Source organism: Silurus meridionalis, chromosome 7 (genome assembly GCF_014805685.1).
Source record: "Silurus meridionalis isolate SWU-2019-XX chromosome 7, ASM1480568v1, whole genome shotgun sequence".
In the NCBI taxonomy this organism is placed as follows: domain Eukaryota; kingdom Metazoa; phylum Chordata; class Actinopteri; order Siluriformes; family Siluridae; genus Silurus; species Silurus meridionalis.
The window spans coordinates 24,818,442-24,839,499 of NC_060890.1; the positions used below are offsets into that span (position 1 = coordinate 24,818,442).

Genomic DNA, 21,058 nt, shown 5'->3' on the forward strand with positions numbered 1-21,058 from the left:
TTTGATTGCTTCTTTACTTCCACAAAAGATTAATTACAACACATTAAACATTTTTATTCGCCAAAATGCCGTTAATGCGAATGTAATGTCGTGATCTATGCATTAACATAAATTATATTTAATAATAATAAATGCACCAACTAACATTTTATATAGTATTGTGATCACAGTTATAATAATCCTGATTACCATACAATAATACAAACACAGGAATCAGGAGACCATCGTCATCACTACTGTATATTTATTAATGATACATCAGTAATAAATTCATGTCCCTTTAATACCCAGGTCCTCAATCACCAGGTCACAATCTGGCACTCGGGCCATTAATGAAGAGAAACTTATTCATTTGGATTGTATTCAGGGTGTTTTATTTATTTATTTCCACCTGTGTTAATTTCCTGCACTCGTTTCAGCCGCGTTTTGTTTTCAAAGAATCGACAATTCTGATTTGCGTTATAGTAAGTTGTTACATTTTCATTACCTGTGTAACATTTACATGTATAAATGCACGTGAAATAATAATAATAATTTCATAGTAATAGTATAATATGCACGTTATTGCGTGTGAAATGACGCCCTGGTCTGTGGAAAATGTAAGTTGTGGGGTACAGGTTCTTACTGAGAACCTTCTTTTATTATGTCATTTTAGGAGGGAAAAATAGGAGCTCAGTGGTTAAGGCTGTGGTTTACAGATTGGAAGGTTGGAGGTATCGCCCCACCCGGGTAACGCCATGCTGAAAATACCGGGCCCTTAAGAAAGGCCCTTAAGACTCCTGTATCATGGCTGATCTTGGGCTCTGATCCCAGCTACTTAACGTCGCTGTGAAATGCCAATTTCACTGTGCTTTAATGTACATGTGAGAAGTTAAAATCCTTTTTGAAAATGAATAAATAAATATTTAAAAAGATATCAAAAGATTCAGGCATATATATCTATCTATTTATATACACACATCAAATAAATCTTTTTTGTCACACATATTTTTATGTAAAATCGTTTGCTGAAAAACAGGTGTGTGTGTGTGTGTGTGTGTGTGTGTGTGTGTGTGTGTGTGTGTGTGTGTGTGTGTGTGTGTGTGAAAGAGAGAAAAGAAGATGGTATACTCACAGGTTTGATGTCATTATTCAGAGCCGCCCAGAAGTCACTCCGGCTGACCTGCAGGGACTGAGCTCTCTCAGTATCAACCTCCACCTGATTACTGGCCTGAACACACACACACACACACACACACACACACACACACACACACACACACACACACATTACTCATCCTTGTAATGATAAAGAAAGGTCATTGAGGGAGAGAGTTCATTCCTGCCCACCTGTAAAAGCTCCTGTCAATATGTTTCAACACCATCAAATATCACACGAGAGTTTATGGGCCAAATCACTCCTCCCTCTCTCTCTTTTACTCTCTCTCTCTATCCCCCTCTCCCACTCTACACACGTTACTATTGTGTGTGTAGAACAAGTCGTGTTAGAGTATCCTCCCACACCTGAATACATGAAACCTTAATATCAGCCTCAGCATCTTTAGGAGCTCTTCGTGGATTTAGATTTGAATTATTTATTTGTGTCATAAAAATCTGATCCCAATTTCACTGCGCTGTAAAGTATATCTATACCAAAGTCTGTCTAAATACTGGATTCTGATTGGCCGGATGGTGGGGGTAGACTGCAATCAGAGGAATCTGTGTATGTCTTCTAATAACCTGTACCCATAATAACATCCAGTTCCATCCAAAGTGAGACAGCTATTAAGAGCATTATGACCTTAATGACCTTCCTGAGCACCATGAAAAATTCTGCATGTGGTTTAAACTTATATGGTGAATACAGGGATCACGAAACTCAAGATGAATTTGGAGACAATAAACAAAAACGGCACCATGAGTTAAATCCAACAGCTTCATTATTAGTGAAGATGTAGCACAGTTTTTTTTTCTAATAAATATTTACTAGATAAATATAATCTAATGGCTCTTTCTTTTGAAGACTCTTTCCTGCAGTCTGATTTCTCCTATGACGAGCGTCAAACCAAGAACCAACATGGTGAATTAGCACAACAACTTTAAACCACCTCTTTGTCAGGTTGGACAGAACAGCAAGACGAGAAACTCGAATTATGGAGGGAAAAGGAGATTTCCTGAATTTGGCCGATTATTAGAGAGGCGCATCTGACACACTAAACTGTGCAGGTACATTTTGCACTCGCGTGAGATGACATAACTCTCTCATACCAGCAGGTGGCAGTAGTCTGTGTTCGGCATTCAAACATCCTCACGATTCTACAAACAAAACCCCATAATGACAATGTGAAAGAAGTTTAAAATCTTCGGTGGATTTCTCCAGACATAACGATTGGCATTCAGGCCATTGTCTGAAAGTCCTTCAGGTGCCTTTTGGCAAACTCCAGACCATCTCATGTGCCTTTTACTGAGAAGTGGTTTCCATCTGGCTACTACACCCTACAGGCCTGATTGATAGAGTGCTGCAGAGATGGTTGTTCTTCTGAAAGGTTCTCCGCTACACAGAGAAATGCTTTAGCTCTTTTAGAGTGACCATCAGGTTCTTGGTCACATCCTTGACAAATACCCTTCTCCCCCATCACTCAATTCCCCTGTCTTCATGGCTTGGTTTGTGCTCTGACATGCACTGTGACTGTGGGATCTTCAATAGACAGGTGTGTGCTTCCAGATCATGTCCAATCAAGTTGTAGAAACCAATTGATCGTTTATCGGCAACTTTATTACAAAGTGTTGACATCGGGGGACCCTTTCACAAGCCGGCCCATGTCATCATACATAAGCTGTTACTATAGAAACGGCGTGAACAAGAGTGTCGATATTAATGTGATTTCCGACTCTTTTAGAGTTGCCGCTATCGAAATTTAAATCAGCACCTTTCGACCAATCACAATCCAGGACGCTGGACCGAACCCGAGACAGGAGAAAGGAAGAGGAAACGGTCTGCGTCCTGCGGCTCTTCCTGTTTAGATGGTAAAGCAGGTTCGCACCTTGATGTGACGGTTCATTGCGGTGGACTGCGCCGCTCGGACGAGTCCCTCTAACTCTGCCCCGCTGTAGTTCTTGGTCTCCATGGCCAGCTCCTTAATTTCCACGTCGGACGACAGGATTTTGGCCTGCCGCATTTTGGCTGTGTGGATGTTCAGGATCTGGAGACGGCCTGACTCGTCCGGCAGACCTGAAGAAAAAACGTAGGACAGGAGAGTTCATGTGAAAAACATACATATAATATATACTACATGGTAGGAGTGTAACGGTGGGAAGATGTTCCAGTAGATTTGGTGGAGATTTTGTGCCCATCCAGCCGGAGTAAAGGTGCTGATATCTGGGAGGTGAGGAGACCTGGGGTGCAGTCAGTGTTCACATTCATCCCAAAGATGTTCAATAGGGTTGGAGCTCAATAGCAGGAGATCTTCCACTCCAACCCATGGGAAGCAGATCTTCATGGAGCTGCTTAGTCCGAGAAAGAAGATTCGTATACGGCAGAAAATGTCGGGTGTCCTAATACTTGGACAAATCTAGTGGAACATCTTCCCAGAAGAGTGGAGGTTATTAAAAGAGCAAATGGAGACTTAATGTGGAATGAGATTGTCAAAAATCTTCTTTATCAGGTCTTTCAGTTTGCAATGTCTCAAAGCCTTAAGAGGGGGTTAATAATGTGGATTACAGTTCAACCCTTTTTTTTCAACTTTTCTCATTTCTTTCTTTTTTTCTTTCTTTTTCAAAGAGGAGCCCTGGATCTGTCCGTCTGTCTGTCTGTCTTTCTTTGGACTTCCCTCATTTATTTTTTTGTTGTTCTTTCTTTTACCAGTCTAATCTTTCTTCTTCCTTACTTTCTTTAAATTCTTTTACTTTCTTTGTTTCTTTTTTCTCTCTCGTAATCCTTTTTCTTTCCTTCTTTTGACTTTTCTATCTTTTTCTCTTTCATACTTTCTTTTAAATTCTCTCTCATTTCTTTCTTTCTTTTAACTTCTCTCATTTCTTTCTTCCTCTTTCTTTCAAATTCTCCCTAACTAATTAATTAATTAATTAATTAATTATTCTTTCTTTCTTTTCTTTCTTTCTTTCTGAAGAGAAGCCCTGGGTCGTACCGATCTCCATCTTCACCTCCATTCTTCCAGGTCTGAGGAGCGCTTCATCGATCAGGTCGGGTCGATTCGTCATGCCTGAAACAAAGACAGAAATGTGAATGAAGGACTCTGGAACAGCTGTGTACAGATGTGTAGAAACGGACAGGAAGTGCACACCTATGACCAGGATGTTGTTGAGCTGCTCGACGCCGTCGATCTTGGACAGGAGCTGGTTGACGACCGTGTCGTGGACGCCGCTGCTGCCCGCCATGCTGCCTCGCTGCTTACAGATGGCGTCGATCTCGTCGAAGATGATGATGTGGAGGCCGCTGTTGGCTCCCAGCTAAAGACAAACGGATCAAAATTGATGTCGGTAAAAAGAAAAAAAGAGAGTGATGTAGCGCCTCCTTGTGTCTACATCTCAGAACTTTTATAGTGGTTTTATAGCGTTATAGCTGACGATCGAGCTGAAATGATTTTCCTCTTTTTAAAGTATCTGCACAAATCACAATGTCCTTCTGAGTGAGAGTGAGAGAGAGAAAGAAAGCAGAAGAAAGAGACAGAAAGAGAAAGACAGCGCAAGAAACAAAAAGACAGGAACAAAGTGAGAAAGACAGACAGAGAAAGGCAAAGAGAGAAAGATAGACAGAGACATTGTTTTATTCTTTCAATGATCCATATGATTCTTTCTTGAAATCCCTCTTTTCTTTCTTTCTTTCTTTCTTTCTTTCTTTCTTTCGACGTTTCTCTTATTTCTTTGAACTCAACTTTTTCCTCATTCCTTTCTTTTTCTTTCTCTCTTTTGACTTCTTTCTTTCTTTCTTTTCATTTAACTTCTCTCTCATTTCTTTCTTTCAAATTCTCTAATTTTCTTCCTTTCCGTTTTTGTCTCCTAATCCTTTTTTCTTTTTCTTTCTTTCTTTCTTTCTTTCTTTCTTTCTTTCTTTCTAACTAATTTCTTCTTTAGAACTTACTTTTTTCTTTTGGCTTCTCTCTCATTTCTTTCTTGCTTTCTTTTCTTTCTTTTGTATCTCTCATAATAATTTGTTCCTTCTTTCTTGACTTTGACTTTTCTCATTTCTTTCTTTGGGACAGAATCGAACATGTTGAACAAGGCCCAAGTCTGCCGAATGCCGGAAATGCCCGAGTTCCTCTTTTTCTGTATGGATGCCAAAAAATTTTACTTAAAAATAAAGAAAGAAAGAAAATGGCTGACACTGAAGACTCCTTCCATAAATCATTAAAAGAAGGATTTCAGTGAAGAAGTAAAAGGGCATAAAGGGCTTAAGGGCATAAACTGAGACTATAATGACATTTATTTTATTTATTCGTTTACATGCTCTCACCCTTTTCTGCTCGTCTTCTGCATCAGCGAACAGTTTCCTGATGTTGGCCTCCGACTCGCCGACGTATTTGTTGAGGACCTCAGGGCCGTTGACGACTTTGGGCTCTCGAGCGTTCAGCATCTTCCCAATCTGACGTGCCATCAGGGTCTTACCACAACCAGGAGGTCCGAAGAGCAGAATACCTTTAACATGCTTACAGCCTAGAGAGAGGGAGAGGAGAGAGAGAGAGAGAGAGAGAGAGAGAGAGAGAGAGAGAGAGAGAGAGAGGAGATAGACAGATAAATAAAGTAAAAAAAGAAAGAAAGAGCAAGAGACAAAAAGAGACAAAATTAACAGAGACATATTTGACATCCATCATTTCTTTCTTTCTTTCTTTCTTCCTTCCTTTCTCTTTCAATTACCCATGATTGTTTAACATCTCTCATTTCTCTACTTTCTTCGTTTCTGACTTTTCTCTCAATTCTTTCGACTTCGATTTCATCTCTACCTTTTTTTATTCTTTCATTCTTATGTCCATACCAGATACTCTTTCTTGTTTTTTTTCCTCCCCTCTTTCTTTCTCTTCCTTTTTTCCTTTTTTACGTAGACTTCCCATTTATTTTTCCCATTTAGTTTGTTTTTCTTTCTTTCGTATATCAAATTATTTTGTTCTTTAATTTTTTCCTTTTGTTTACATTTTTTCCTTTGTTCTTTCTTTTGTTCCTTCTTTTAATGCTTCCTTTCTTTCTTTTACCTGTATGCCTTCACCTTCTTTCAGTGACTGGGAGTGGTACAGCGTACTCTCAATCTCCCGTCTAATCAGATTTGAGCGTTAAATAAAGTCTATACCATGTGATTTGCTGTGAAATGATTTATTATTAAAAAGTACACGCCCCCATTCTGCTCACTCGTAATGAAATCGGGGGAAAGTCTGCCAGGGCTTTAAACCCCTCAGACGAGGGTTTGGGCCGCGGTGGCTGGAGGGCGGAGCTCGAGCAGGTCAGAGTGTGTACGCAGACGCGTTGTGTGGTTTTCGGTCTACAGCAGGTGCTGGCTGATATTTTCACAAGCTGGAGATAAGCGAAGGTCCAGAGATGCGGATCAGAACGTCCATTTACGCCCGCTGACAGACGGCGCTCTGGCAGCACCGTCTCGGCTTCGTCTCTCCGTTCGGCCCGCGCTCGGCTGCCTGACCTTTCGGGGTGACGCGAGTTCCCAGACTCTCTCTCTGTCTGTCTGTCTGACAGCCACGCCCGGGCAGCTCTCAGCACCTGGCCTCGCTCACGCACCCCAATTACACGCTCACCTTTACGCTATCAGGAGCCGCCATCTCATTACTGCAGGCATCTGCTGGAGCACCGGGGGCCAAATCCCACCATCATCACCACCCACAAAGGTCATAACACACACACCTGAGTGTATAGCCATTCTGATGCCCTTTAAGCTTTCAGATTTCTGAGTGAGTTTTTAATTAAAAAAAACCCTGCAGATGAATCTATGATTCTGATTGGTCCACAGCTCCAGATTGTGATTATAAACATATTATTTTGAAACTACGATTTCTGGGGTGTCGCCGGAACTTTGGAACCGGTTCAAGCTCGTTTCGAACCCTTTCCCATTAGATATAATGGAAACCTGAAAGCGATAGTGTGTATGCTTAGCAAAAAGAATTACAGCGTCATTACCAGTAGGTGGAGCAGTTAGTGGATTTTAGCGATACCGATAGCTAGGTCGGATCGTACCTGCCAATAGTTGATAAATCAAACAGGTCTCGGATTTGAGGAAATCCTTTTTTTTTTTTTTTATCACCAGACACTAACACAGATGTGTCCGGGTCCGTCCTCTACTCGCGATCAGGTGTTCGTCGTCACTTCCGCTGCCACATGCAAACACCGATCAGCATAACATTATGACCACCTGACTAATATAGTGTTGGACCCCTTTTCCTGCTAAAACAGTCTGTTATATCGGACCACACGGACCAGCCTTCGCTCCCCACGTGCATCAATGATCCTCGGCCACACGTGACCCTGTCACCGGTTCACCACAGCACTTTTGAAAGATTCTGACCACTGCAGTCCAGGAACAGCCCACAAGAGCTGCAGTTTTAGAGATGCTCTGACCCAGTCGTCTAGACGTCACGATTTGTCGCCCTTTTTCCTGCTTTTAACATCAACATTGAGGACAAAATGTTTACTTGCTGCATAATGAATAAATCCACCCACTAGCAGGTGCCATGATGAAGAGATCATCAGTGTTTTCACTTCACCTCCTGATCAGTGTGTATACTGTAAAGTTTAAACACCTCGAACGACTAGTTGTAGCATCACTGTGTGTCATGAGATATGACTGAATTGGAGAGAGAGAGAAATAGAGAGAAATAGAGAGAGAAAGGCTCACCCATCTGCTCGACGATTTCCGGAGGGAAAACCCGAGAAGCGAAGGCCCGGCGGAAGATGGCTGAGAATTCCTTGTCCAGGCCTCCAATTCCCATGCGCTCAAAATTCCAGTCGGGGTTAATGATGGACTGACGTGTACCTCTCGACTTCGCCCTGCCTGCAAAGAAAATAAATAAATAAATAAATAAATAAATAAATAAATAATAATAATAATAATAATAATAATAATAATAATAATAATATATATATATATATATATATATATATATATATATATATATATATATATATATATATATATACAAATACAATTAATTTCCGCTTATTACAAACATAATGTGTGTGTGTGTGTGTGTGTGTGTGTGTGTGTGTGTGTGTGTGTGTGTGTGTGTGTGTGTGTGTGTGTGTGTGTGTGAGCGAGCACTGCCATCTTGTGGCCGAGTTCAGCAACTAAACAATTTAGATTACACTGAACTAATCAAATCCCTCCTAATGGGGACGTGTGATGGACAACAAACATGAAAAACGAAGACGATGAAGGGGCGATAAAGAAGATAAACAAAAACAGGATAAAGATGGATAGGAGAAAAAAAAACGAGATTATGAAAACAGAGATAAAGGCAATTAAGAGAAGGAGGGAAAAAAAGGGCCACACTAGAGACAAGCTTTCTCTCTTTATTTGCATCATTTAAAAAAAAGGGCCACACTAGAGACAAGCTTTCTCTCTTTATTTGCGTCTTTCATTTCTTTCTTTTACCATTTGTCTCTTTCATTTATTTTTTTCTTCTTTCATTTTTTTTGCTTGTCTCTCTTCTCTTCATTCCAATGTTCTTTCTCTCCTTCTTTCTACCACGTGTCTTCCTTTTTTATCCTTTAATGTTTGTTTCTTTCTTTCCCACTTTTTCTTTTTTTTCCATTTCTCTTCATCATGTTAGTTGTGTCTCATATTTCTTTTTGATTGTCTCCAATAGCAGTCACGTGACTGTGTGTAATTAAATCATATCAAACGGGATGTTGTGGCTGTGTGTGTGTGTGTGTGTGTGAGACATGTTGTATGTTTGCAGGGTGAACACTGACCGATCAGGTTGATGGAGCAGCTCTCCGCCTTCTCGAAAATCACCTGACTGTTACCATGTAATAAACCCACCTCGATCTGCAGTGACACAAATCACACACTTCATCTGTACAGGATGTTACACATTCTATCATCATATACACACAATATATACAGCAAGACACATAAATACACAATAACTGTGTCTGGATTCTCGTTTCACACTACTGAAAAAAAAAAAAACTTATTTTAGAGGACTTTTTAATATTGTCTATAATTACAAATAAACATTGTTTAAACATGTTGTTTAAATGTTCTGTTTAAATGTGGTGTTTAAACGTGGTGTTTAAACGTGGTGTTTAAACGTGGTGTTTAAACGTGGTGTTTAAACGTGGTGTTTAAACGTGGTGTTTTAATGTGGTATTTAAATGTGGTGTTTTAATGTGGTGTTCAAAAGGGGTGTTTAAACGTTTTGTTTAAATGTGGTGTTTAAACCTAGTTTTTAGCTACTGTAGTAACTGCGACGATTATTTCTTGACTAATAAAAAAACAAAGCTTTCTTTTTTAAATAGTAATTATTTATTGCATTTTCCAGTTAAAGTCTGTCTCATGTGGATTTGCCAAAGCTTTTTGTTTGTTTATTTGTTTGTGATTATACGTTAATACATTTGATTTTAATTCAATTTGATTTTAATTAAAATTGTACAAATATTTATGCTAATTATTAAAAACTTTTTTCCCCTGCCTTTTTTTTTATTTTACAGAAATAGAAAATCTAATCTATGGGCTTTTTCTGGACTGAAGGAAAGATTTTTTTGTTTGATAGTTTAAAACAAATGAGTTACTTAATAGTTTTATGATACTCTAGGACTAGCAATACACTGTGTGGCCAAAGTTTTGGGACACCTGACCTTTCCAGCCACAAACTTGGAGACACACAAATAAATCGTCCGTTTTTGGTGTACCGTAATTTCCGGACTATTAAACACACCCATATATAAGCCACACCCACTGAATTTGACAAAGATGTTTATTTTGAACATAAATACGCCGCACCTGTCTATAAGCTGCAGGTGTCTACACTGAAACTAATGAACTTTACACAGGCTTTAATAAAAGACAGTGTCTCTTACACGGCTTGTATCTAAACAGTAGCCTACCAAGAAAGTCAATGTTCACTGTCTTCCTCCTTCCTTTCACAACTATTTCTCTCGAGAGGTTTTCTTTTGGCATCGTCGTGCGTTTAAAAATCACCATCGGTGAATCTTTTCTCCCGATGCCGTGGAGCTCAGAACACAGGTGAAGTGTGTTTTCATGCCCGGTTGTTTTCAGCGTGATTCAGTGGGAGCGCATCTGATTTAATATAAAGAGTTTCATTGGTTCACCTGAACCCGTTCAGCAATTTCATTGGTCTAATGTTATGGGGTTCAGTTTTTTGGCTTGAAGTTTGTGGAACCGGGAAAAACCCAGGAAAAATCCATAAATTAGCCGCTTCATTGTTTAAGCCGCGGAGTTTAAAGCGTGGGGAAAAAGCGGCTTATAGTCCGGAAAATACGGTAAATTTCCGGTGTAAAGGTGTGAAGTGCTTGGAGATACCTTGCTTTTCTTGCTGGAGCTCTGCTCACCCTTCAGAATGCTGGGGTCCATCGGCTCAAAGCCTTTAACTATTAGCAAAAAGACCTTGTCCGAGAAACTAAACACGAACTGAAAACACAGAAAAAAAAACATAAAATCACGAAATCTTACCAGAACAACAACGTACCAAGAACTGAAATGATGAGATATTTGAGGATCTTCTTCACCTGCTGGCTCACGCAGAACGCCTGGGAAATAAAGTTCTGGATGAATTCCACAGCCATCTTGTCCGAGTCGTAAGAGTTGCAGTCTGCGTTCTTCTTCTGCAGGAAGTCGATTTCCAGAGTCATGGTTCCGATGTACTGCTTGGACGGGTCGAAGTTATAAATGCTGACTTTGGGAGAGAAAACAATCAAAAGATAGAAAAGTGAAAAATATGAGCCACGTCCAAAGAGTTTTTGGGTGTTCTCTTTTGTTTCTATGCAACAAACTAAGTCGAATTTCAGACCTTTTTAAGAGCATTAAGAATGAAATTTAAGGCATGAAAAACATAATGGATTTTCAAGCCAAGTATCGCTAAACTTGAACTAGCTGAAAAATTAAATCCGTTTCATGTCTGCGGTACAATCCAGCAGAAAGCTGATTGGTTGTTGCATGTTGGTCTCGTTTGTAGTCGTGATCTGGTGAATGATATTTTTGAAAGAACTGCAACATCACGGAAAAACTAACAAAACTCAAACATTCTGAAGAAGCGCATTTCAATGAGCGTTAGATGTAGTGTTACGTGGACCTCGGAAAATTAAGGCCTGCTTTAAAATTTTTTTTTTTTTTACAGATGTAACTGATATATACAGCGTGAATGTGCATCGTTTGTGCAGTGCATTATGGGATATCTTACATAGAAATATAACTCAAGGTCGTTAGGTTTAATACATTTATAAAAGATCTTTGTTTACCTTCGACGTCTTGATTGAGAGACAGACCCGCCCATTTCCTCTGGAGAAAAAAATAAATAAATAAATACAAATTTTACCTACAGCAGAGCTTCAATTGGAGCATAAAACAAAAAAACAAAAAACTTTTCACCTAAAACTACCACAGAGCTGTAACGTTATCTCGTCTGAACTTGTTGTTACAGCTAATATGCTACAAATGAGCCGTTTCTTCTCGTTCCAATAGCAATATAAAAAGGAATACAGTGGGCGGGGCTTAATTAGTACATAATGTCAGGCTCGTTGTTTTTTTTTTTATATGCTGGATACGGACAGATTTACACGTAAAATTGCTCCAAGATTGGGAAAGGGATGTTTGATCATGTTGTCTGGCAATAAAAAAAGTAATAAGACAGTGTCGAGGGGGCGTGGTCAAGCGAGGGCGGAGTCACGATTCCATTCATAAAAGAAGTAGCAAACATACAACCAGGGTTTTTTTTTTATCTATCATTATGAGCACTTTAAAATATTTGGCCACGTATTTATAAGGCCAAAAGTATTGGGACACCAGACTTTTCCACCCAGATGTGCTTCTTCCTCAAACGAGAAGCACACAGTTGTGTAGGACGTCTTTACATGCTGTAACATGAAAATGTCCCTTCAGTTATACACGGAGACTCAAACCTGCTCCAGCATGATACATGGGGGAGATCTCTCTCTCTCTCTCTCTCTCTCTCTCTCTCTCTCTGTTACATTCTATCAATCTACCAGTAGATCTCTCTCTCTCTCTCTCTCTCTCCCTCTCTTTCTCGCTCTGTTACATTCTATCAATCTACCAGTAGCTCTCTTTCTCTCTCTCTCTGTTTCATTCTATCAATCTACCAGTAGATCTCTCTCTCTCTCTCTCTCTGTTTCATTCTATCAATCTACCAGTAGATCTCTCTCTCTGTTTCATTCTATCAATCTACCAGTCTCTCTCTCTCTCTCTCTCTCTCTCTCTCTCTCTCTCTATCAATCTACCAGTAGCTCTCTCTCTCTGTTTCATTCTATCAATCTACCAGTAGATCTCTCTCTCTCTCTCATTCTATCAATCTACCAGTAGATCTCTCTCTCTCTCTCTCTCTCTCTCTCTCTCTCTCTCTCATTCTATCAATCTACCAGTAGATATCTATCTCTCTCTCTCTCATTCTATCAATCTACCAGTAGATCTCTCTCTCTCTCTCTCTCTCTCTCTCTCTCTCTCTCTCTCAATCTACCAGTAGCTCTCTCTCTCTCTCTCTCTCTGTTTCATTCTATCAATCTACCAGTAGATCTCTCTCTCTCTCTCTCTCTCTCTCTCTCAATCTACCAGTAGATCTCTCTCTCTCTCTTCATTCTATCAATCTACCAGTAGCTCTCTCTCTCTCTCTCTCTCTCTCTCTCTCTCTCTCTCTCTCTCATTCTATCAACCTACCAGTAGCTCTCTCTCTCTCTCTCTCTCTCTCTCTCTCTCTCTCTCTCTCTCTCTCTCTCATTCTATCAATCTACCAGTAGCTCTCTCTCTCTCTCTCTCTCTCTCTCTCTCTCTCATTCTATCAACCTACCAGTAGCTCTCTCTCTCTCTCTCTCTCTCTCTCTCTCTGTTTCATTCTATCAATCTATCAGTAGATCTCTCTCTCTCTCTCTCTCTCTCTCTCATTCTTTAAATCTACCAGTAGATCTCTCTCTCTCTCTCTCTCTCTCTCTCTCATCAATCTACCAGTAGATCTCTCTCTCTCTCTCTCTCTCATTCTATCAATCTACCAGTAGATATCTATCTCTCTCTCTGTTTCATTCTATCAATCTACCAGTAGATCTCTCTCTCTGTTTCATTCTATCAATCTACCAGTAGATCTCTCTCTCTCTCTCTCTCTCTCTCTCTCTCTCTCTCTCTCATTCTATCAATCTACCAGTAGATCTCTCTCTCTCTCTCTCTCTCTCTCTCTCTCTCTCTCTCATTCTATCAATCTACCAGTAGCTCTCTCTCTCTCTCTCTCTCTCTCTCTCTCTCTCTCATTCTATCAACCTACCAGTAGCTCTCTCTCTCTCTCTCTCTCATTCTATCAATCTACCAGTAGCTCTCTCTCTCTCTCTCTCTCTCTCTCTCTCTCTCTCTCTCTCTTCATTCTATCAAGCTACCAGTAGCTCTCTCTCTCTCTCTCTCTCTCTCTTTCATTCTATCAATCTACCAGTAGCTCTCTCTCTCTCTCTCTCTCTCTCTCTCTCTCATTCTATCAATCTACCAGTAGCTCTCTCTCTCTCTCTCTCTCTACCAGTAGATCTCTCTCTCTCTCTCTCTCTCTCATTCTATCAATCTACCAGTAGCTCTCTCTCTCTCTCTCTCTCTCTCTCTCTCTCTCTCTCTCATTCTATCAATCTACCAGTAGATCTCTCTCTCTCTCTCATTCTATCAATCTACCAGTAGATCTCTCTCTCTCTCTCTCTCTCTCTCTCTCTCTCTCTCTCTCTCTCTCTCTCTCTCTCTCTCTCTGTTTCATTCTATCAATCTACCAGTAGATCTCTCTCTCTCTCTCTCTCTCTCTCTCTCTCTCTCTCTCTCTCTTTCATTCTATCAATCTACCAGTAGCTCTCTCTCTCTCTCTCTCTCTCTCATTCTATCAATCTACCAGTAGATCTCTCTCTCTCTCTCTCTCATTCTATCAATCTACCAGTAGATCTCTCTCTCTCTCTCTCTCTCTCTCTCTCTCTCTCTCTCTCTCTCTCATTCTATCAACCTACCAGTAGCTCTCTCTCTCTCTCTCTCTCTCTGTTTCATTCTATCAATCTACCAGTAGATCTCTCCTCTCTCTCTCTGTTTCATTCTATCAATCTACCAGTAGCTCTCTCTCTCTTTTTCTTTCATTCTATCAATCTACCAGTAGCTCTCTCTCTCTCTCTCTCTCTCTCTCTTCTCTCTCTCTCTCAATCTACCAGTAGCTCTCTCTCTCTCTCTCTCTCTCTCTCTCTCTCTCTCTCATTCTATCAATCTACCAGTAGATCTCTCTCTCTCTCTCTCTCTGTTTCATTCTCTCAATCTACCAGTAGCTCTCTCTCTCTCTTTTTCTTTCATTCTATCAAGCTACCAGTAGCTCTCTCCCTCTCCCTCTCCCTCTCTTTCTCTCATTCTATCAATCTACCAGTAGCTCTCTCTCTCTCTCTAATTTGCTCATTGGCGTTTGGTTTATCGGAGCCCAGCAGGTCACCTGAGGTGCAGAGGGTTTATTAGAGAGTCCAGATGCTGCTGTGAGAACAGGGTCAGTGGAGAGAAAGTTACAGTGTAGTACCTGAGAGTTTGGTCTGCTGTCACGTCTACACATGCAGGAGAAGAAGCAGCGTGAAGGAAAGATGTGACACACAGCGAGAGATCAGAACCAGTGCACGAGTCTCACACTCGGGGCGTCTGCTGGCGCTCTACACTTAAACTCTAGTTTAACGTTTAATCTCCACCTTAAATAACACAATTAACTAATTATTTCTAATATATACGATATAAAATATAAATTTAATAAAGAATACGTTTCTAAATAAAATCCTGGTCCATATATACGCTGCGTTCATTCATTTTCTGATCTGCAGTGAAAAAAATCAATCCAACATCCAATCCAACATTTAATCTCACATTCAATCTCACATTCAATCCAACATCCAATCTCACATCCAATCCAACATTTAATCTCACATTCAATCCAACATCCAATCTCACATCCAATCCAACATTTAATCTCACATTCAATCTCACATTCAATCCAACATCCAATCCAACAGCCAATCTCACATCCAAGCCAACATCCAATCTCACATCCAATCTCATTCAATCCAACATCCAATCTCACATCCAATCCAACATTTAATCTCACATTCAATCTCACATTCAATCCAACATCCAATCCAACAGCCAATCTCACATCCAAGCCAACATACAATCTCATCCAATCTCACATTCAATCCAACATCCAATCTCACATTCAATCCAACAGCCAATCTCACATTCAAGCCAACATCCAATCTCACATCCAATCCAATATCCAATCCAACAGCCAATCTCATTCAATCCAACATCCAATCCAACAGCCAATCTCACATCCAATCCAACATCCAATCTCACATTCAATCCAACATCCAATCCAACAGCCAATCTCATTCAATCCAACATCCAATCTCACATTCAATCCAACATCCAATCTCACATCCAAGCCAACAGCCAATCTCACATCCAAGCCAACAGCCAATCTCACATTCAATCCAACATCCAATCCAACAGCCAATCCAACATCCAAGCCAACATACAATCTCACATTCAATCCAACATCCAATCCAACAGCCAATCTCACATCCAAGCCAACATACAATCTCACATCCAATCTCACATTCAATCCAACATCCAATCTCACATTCAATCCAACATACAATCCAACAGCCAACCTAACCTGGAAATAAAAGGGAATTTCTGTTTTAAATCTTCCTAAATCAAGCATCCAATCCCACTACCAATCCAGCATCCAATCTAACCTGCAAACCCAATTCAACATCTAATCCAGCATCCAACCTAAGCTACAAACCCAATCAAACATCCAACCCATTATCCAATCCCACATCCAACCTTACCTGCAAACCCAATCCAACATCCAATCCAGTATCCAATCCTGCATCCAACCTAACCTGCAAACCCAATCCAACATCCAATCCAGCATCTAATCCAATATTTTAATCCTAACCTGGAAATGAAAGAGACTTTTTGTTAAGGATCATCCCAAACCAACATCAAATCTAACATCCAACCCAAAATCTAATCCTAACCAGGAAGTCAAAGGGAAGTTCTGTTTTAAATCATTTAAAATCCCAATCCAAAATCCCAATCCAACATCCAATCAAAATCCCAATCCAACATCCAATCAAAATCCCAATCCAACATCCAATCAAAATCCCAATCCAACATCCAATCCAAAATCCCAATCCAACATCCAAATCAAACATCAATCCAACATCCAAATCAAACATCAATCCAAAAACCAATCCAAAATCACAATCACACATCAAATCTAACTTTAAATCCAACATCCAATCCAACAAAATATATTCCTATCCAGGAAGTCAAAGGGAATTTCTGTTTTAAATGATCCAAATCAGCATCCAATCCAAAATCCTAATCCAACATCCAATCCCTAACTGGAAGTAAAGAGGAATTAATATTTTAAATCATCCCAAATTAGCATCCAATCTAACATCCAATTTAACCAGCCAATCCATTGTCCTGTAGTAGATCTTCTGCCTGGTAGAACACTAAGATGATGACGACGTGTTGGTTTCCCATTTTATGACCCTCTCCTGTTGCTTTTGATAAGCACCTTGTGAACTTCTCATTGGGAAGTCAGAATGTTGGACGAAGCCACTAATGAATTCTGAGCTGATGGTTGATCAATTATTTTACATCTGGGTTGTTCACGAGTCCCACAAACCCAAATAACTCAAAGTCAAGCAATACAACGGCAAGAAACTAAAGAGTTTAATATTTTACATTTTGAGCCAAAAATAGTTTTTAAACATAATTACTACACCATTCGTTTTTATTTTTTAAACAGAAAACAAGTGAAAGCAGCGTACGTGGAGCATCAGCACACACCCAGACACGAGACACTTCAATTACAGAGCATGATAATAATAATAATAATAATAATAATAATAATAATAATACAATTAGTATAATAATTATTAATAAAACATCATTCTTCATAGTTACTCTATGTAGCATTATTTATAAAGAGAGTGTGAGTGTGTGTGTGTGTGTGCGTGCGTGTGTTGTACCTGCGGTAAGCTAAAGGCAAGGGTTCCAGGCACCACGCTGGGATGCGTCCTCACGGTGAACACATACTTATGAGTGGGCGTGGTCCTGATCATCACATGTCTGAGACACAATACACATCCACATGGTGTTAGTAACTATAACACAGGAGTACAGTCAGGAGAACACTAGAACACAAGCACTTTAGAACAGAACACAAAAACACAAGAACACTAGAACAATGAGACATTAGAACACTAAAACACGAGAACACAAACACGAGAACATTAGAAGGCTAAAATACGAGAACACCAACACTAAAACACTAGAACGCCCAAACACCAGAACGCCCAAACACTAGAACGCCCAAACACGAGAACGCCAAAACACGAGAACACTAGAACAATGGGATGTTAGAACATAAACACTAGAACGCTAAAATACAAGAACACTAAAACACAAAAACATTAGAACAATGGGACATTAGAACACTAAAACACGAGAACACTAGAACACAATTAGAGAACATTAGAACACTAAAACACAAGAACACTAGAACGCTAAAACACGAGAACACAAACACAAGAACGCTAAAACAATGGGACATTAGAACACAAGAACACTAGAACACTAAAACACAAGAACACTAGAACACAAACACAAGAACACTAAAACTCTAAAACACGTGAACACTCACTGTCCTGATGTAAAGTCCTTCTCATGTGCCACCACACAGTTGGTCAGAGAGAGTTCGTCAGTCGGACATCGCGCTGCTTGCATCGTCTAGAACACAAATTCATATCAGACCATATGTTACTCATTTGCATACGTTTTAAATAAATGCAGAAAAAAACAAAAACAGCAGAATGCAAAACATTTAGCTGAAACTTGCAACAATTCATAAGGATTTTTTTCCAATTTTTTTCCCCAAACAGCAGCACATTTTAATCTGTTAATGCAAATATCAAACAAATCTATTAATTTCACTTAAAATATAATATCAATAAATAATAAAATAAATCTAAAGTGCACTTGGTGAGCCCATGAAAATCTTTAGAGACCCCTTGTGGGGGTTGTGAACCTCAAGTTGGGAACCACTAAACCAGGAAACCCAAACCTGCTCCAGCATGGAAATGCCCCTGTACTCAAAGTCAACTCTATGAAGATAAATGCTGCATGGGTTCGAGTGGAAGATCTCCATGTGAATGCTGACTACACCACAGGCCTCCTTATCTCCTTTACTTCCTGACCTGTCAGACTTCTTCTTCTTCTTCTTTCGGCTGCTCCCACTAGGGGGTGCTACAGCAGATCATCCGTCTCCATACCTCCTTATCCTCTACATCTGCGTCTTTCAACCCAACTACCTGCATGTCCTCCCTCAGAGAGCGTAACGCTTTTGCATCGTATCAACTGGCTTGGAAATATTACACGGGCTAAAAAGCCGTACAATTGTGGGGAGTTCGTTAAAATAATGCCTCAGTGACGTTGTTGAAATCTTGTCTTCTGAAAACAACAAACTAAAACGCATGGTATCAGACGTCCAACTGTCCCACTACACTGTCGAACACAGAATATCAGACACGGCTACTGAGTCACAGTTGCACTCTGACCTTCAAGCATGGGAGTATTTTAAGGTCGCATTGGATGGGAGTTGTGACATATAAGACAAGCCTCAGTTGGCAATATTTGCACGGGCTGTGTCAAAGTGTGATCAAAGAAGAACTCCTTGATTTTGTGCTTTAAAAGACAGAACCCATGGCATAGATGTGAAAGAAACAATGATGGCTGCATTTGCGAATGATCGGATCTGTGAATGGGCTTGTGGGGCTGTGCAAATTTTCACTGCATCATCCACAGGGAGCAACTCACGTCTAAATCATTGAATTTAAACAACATCATGAAGCCTGTGATCTCAACTACATCCGCACACATGCGCTTAACCACAGACAATTCAGGAATCTCATCGCTGAGTTTCTTCCAGGTGACCTGCCGCTGCTCTGCACTGCGAGGTGGCTGTCAAAAGGCCTGGTACTCTCTCGCTTCTTTGAGCTTTTGGATGGCGTGAAACTGTTAATAGAAGAGAAGGACAAGAACTATCGCGAGCTCTCGGACCTCAAGTGGATTATGGATCTGGCCTTTTTGGTCGACATGCTGTGCCACTTGGACAGACTGAACCTGACCCTGCAGGGTAAGTTAAAAATGTGACCTGGTGCAAAGTTTGAGTGGTAACAACGGAATACAAGCCAGATTTGAAGAGAGAGAGAGTGAGTGAGTGAGTGAGTGAGTGGTGAGTGAGTGAGTGAGTGAGTGAGTGTGTGTGTGTGTGTGTGTGTGTGTGTGTGTGTGTGTGTGTGTGTGTGTGTGTGTGTGTGTGTGTGTGTGTGTGTGAGTGAATGAGGAAGGGATGGGTGATGTTCATGTGTATGATGTGGCTCTTTGCGGTAACACAGTAAAAAATGTGGCTCTTGGTCTCTGACTGGTTGGCCACCCCTGCTCTAATCCATACAACATCTCAGGTCTCACCACAGTCCTATAAACTTTCCCTTTCACTCTCACAGATACTCTTCTATCACAAATCACTCCTGCTATCACTCTTCTCCACCCACTCCACCCTGCCTGCACTCTTTTCTTCACTTCTCTAACACACTCTCCATTACTCTGCACTGTTGACCCCAGGTACCTGAACTCCTCCACCTTCTTCACCTCTTCTCCCAATAACCGCACCCCTCCACTGCCCTCCCTCTCATTCACACACATGTACTCTGTCTTACTCCTACTGACTTTCATTCCTCTTCTCTCCAACATGTATCTCCACCTCTCCAGGCTCTTTTCAACCTGCTCCCTACTCTCACCACAAATCACAATATCATCCGCAAACATCATAGTCCACGGAGACTCCTGTCCGACCTCGTCCGTCAACCTGTCCATCACCACTGCAAACTGGAAAGGGCTCAGAGCCGATCCTTGATGCATACCAAACTCCACCTTGAACATGTCCTGCACCACCCTCACATACTTCTCTTACACACCTGACTTCCTCATACAATACCAAAGAAACAAGACTGAAAAAAGAAATACAAGAAAGAAAAAGAAAAAACTATTTTTTTATTGAGTTTTCTGGCTGAGGTGTTTTATAGTTTATTAAACAACAGTTTTATTTTTTTATTTTATCTGCTGGAATCTTTTTTTCAGAACATCGTATAAAAAAACATAAACCATTCATGACAATGTTTTCATCGTGAGCTTAAATCTTTAAAATATAAAAGACAATATTGTGTTGTTTACATATAAAAATATAAATATATAATAATGACAGTAAGCAGTAAAGTTTACTACACAGTGTGGGCTTTAATGTGGTTCAATCCCAAATTGCGCTCTACTACATAAATAGTGCACTAGATAGGGAGCACAAGGCGCCATTTTGAATCCTGTGTAGGCAATTTAAATAGAAAGTAATCATCCGTTTGAGACACAGCCAACAGCGTAGCGCTACGTTCGCGCAAGTGCACCAGGAAAGTTAAAAAGTTAAATACTTTCGGTTTTAAATAATAAAAAAATACATTAAAAGCGAATTTTACTTTTAAATGCCGACTGATATCATACTCTATTTATTTATTGGTGTATTTATATTTTTGCTCAGAAGTGCGCCGCGTCATTCAATCATAAGACAACAACTTCCGGGATAGAAGCTAGCTAGTTAGCCACAACTATCCGCACTGAGCAGGACAAGCGGAACTACTTCCTGTGTTAAACCCCAGTTTATATAGTATAAATATATAACTATATAAAGGGACGCGGGTGTAGAATCACTCACCCTGCCTGCCATCATGATTCTGTGCTCCTACTGTCGCTCCACAGAAAACCTACAGGAGA

At 40.2% G+C, this 21,058-nt stretch overlaps 1 protein-coding gene across 1 annotated transcript in view; it reads right to left on the reverse strand.

Moving 5' to 3' along the window:
* Positions 1–21,058, reverse strand: part of nsfb (N-ethylmaleimide-sensitive factor b) — a 33,890-nt gene that overhangs the window by 12,739 nt on the left and 93 nt on the right. The window contains exons 1-13 of the mRNA XM_046853426.1: positions 21,000–21,058; positions 17,883–17,968; positions 17,209–17,308; positions 11,413–11,452; positions 10,684–10,850; positions 10,478–10,585; positions 8,905–8,980; positions 7,829–7,984; positions 5,450–5,649; positions 4,281–4,446; positions 4,125–4,199; positions 3,024–3,211; positions 1,115–1,210 (exon numbers count right to left, since the gene is read on the reverse strand). The exon at positions 21,000–21,058 is cut by the window's right edge and continues 93 nt beyond it. Coding sequence (XP_046709382.1) covers positions 1,115–1,210; positions 3,024–3,211; positions 4,125–4,199; positions 4,281–4,446; positions 5,450–5,649; positions 7,829–7,984; positions 8,905–8,980; positions 10,478–10,585; positions 10,684–10,850; positions 11,413–11,452; positions 17,209–17,308; positions 17,883–17,968; positions 21,000–21,014 — 1,473 coding nt within the window. The 5' untranslated portion in view covers positions 21,015–21,058. The remainder of the gene's footprint in view (positions 1–1,114; positions 1,211–3,023; positions 3,212–4,124; positions 4,200–4,280; positions 4,447–5,449; positions 5,650–7,828; positions 7,985–8,904; positions 8,981–10,477; positions 10,586–10,683; positions 10,851–11,412; positions 11,453–17,208; positions 17,309–17,882; positions 17,969–20,999) is intronic.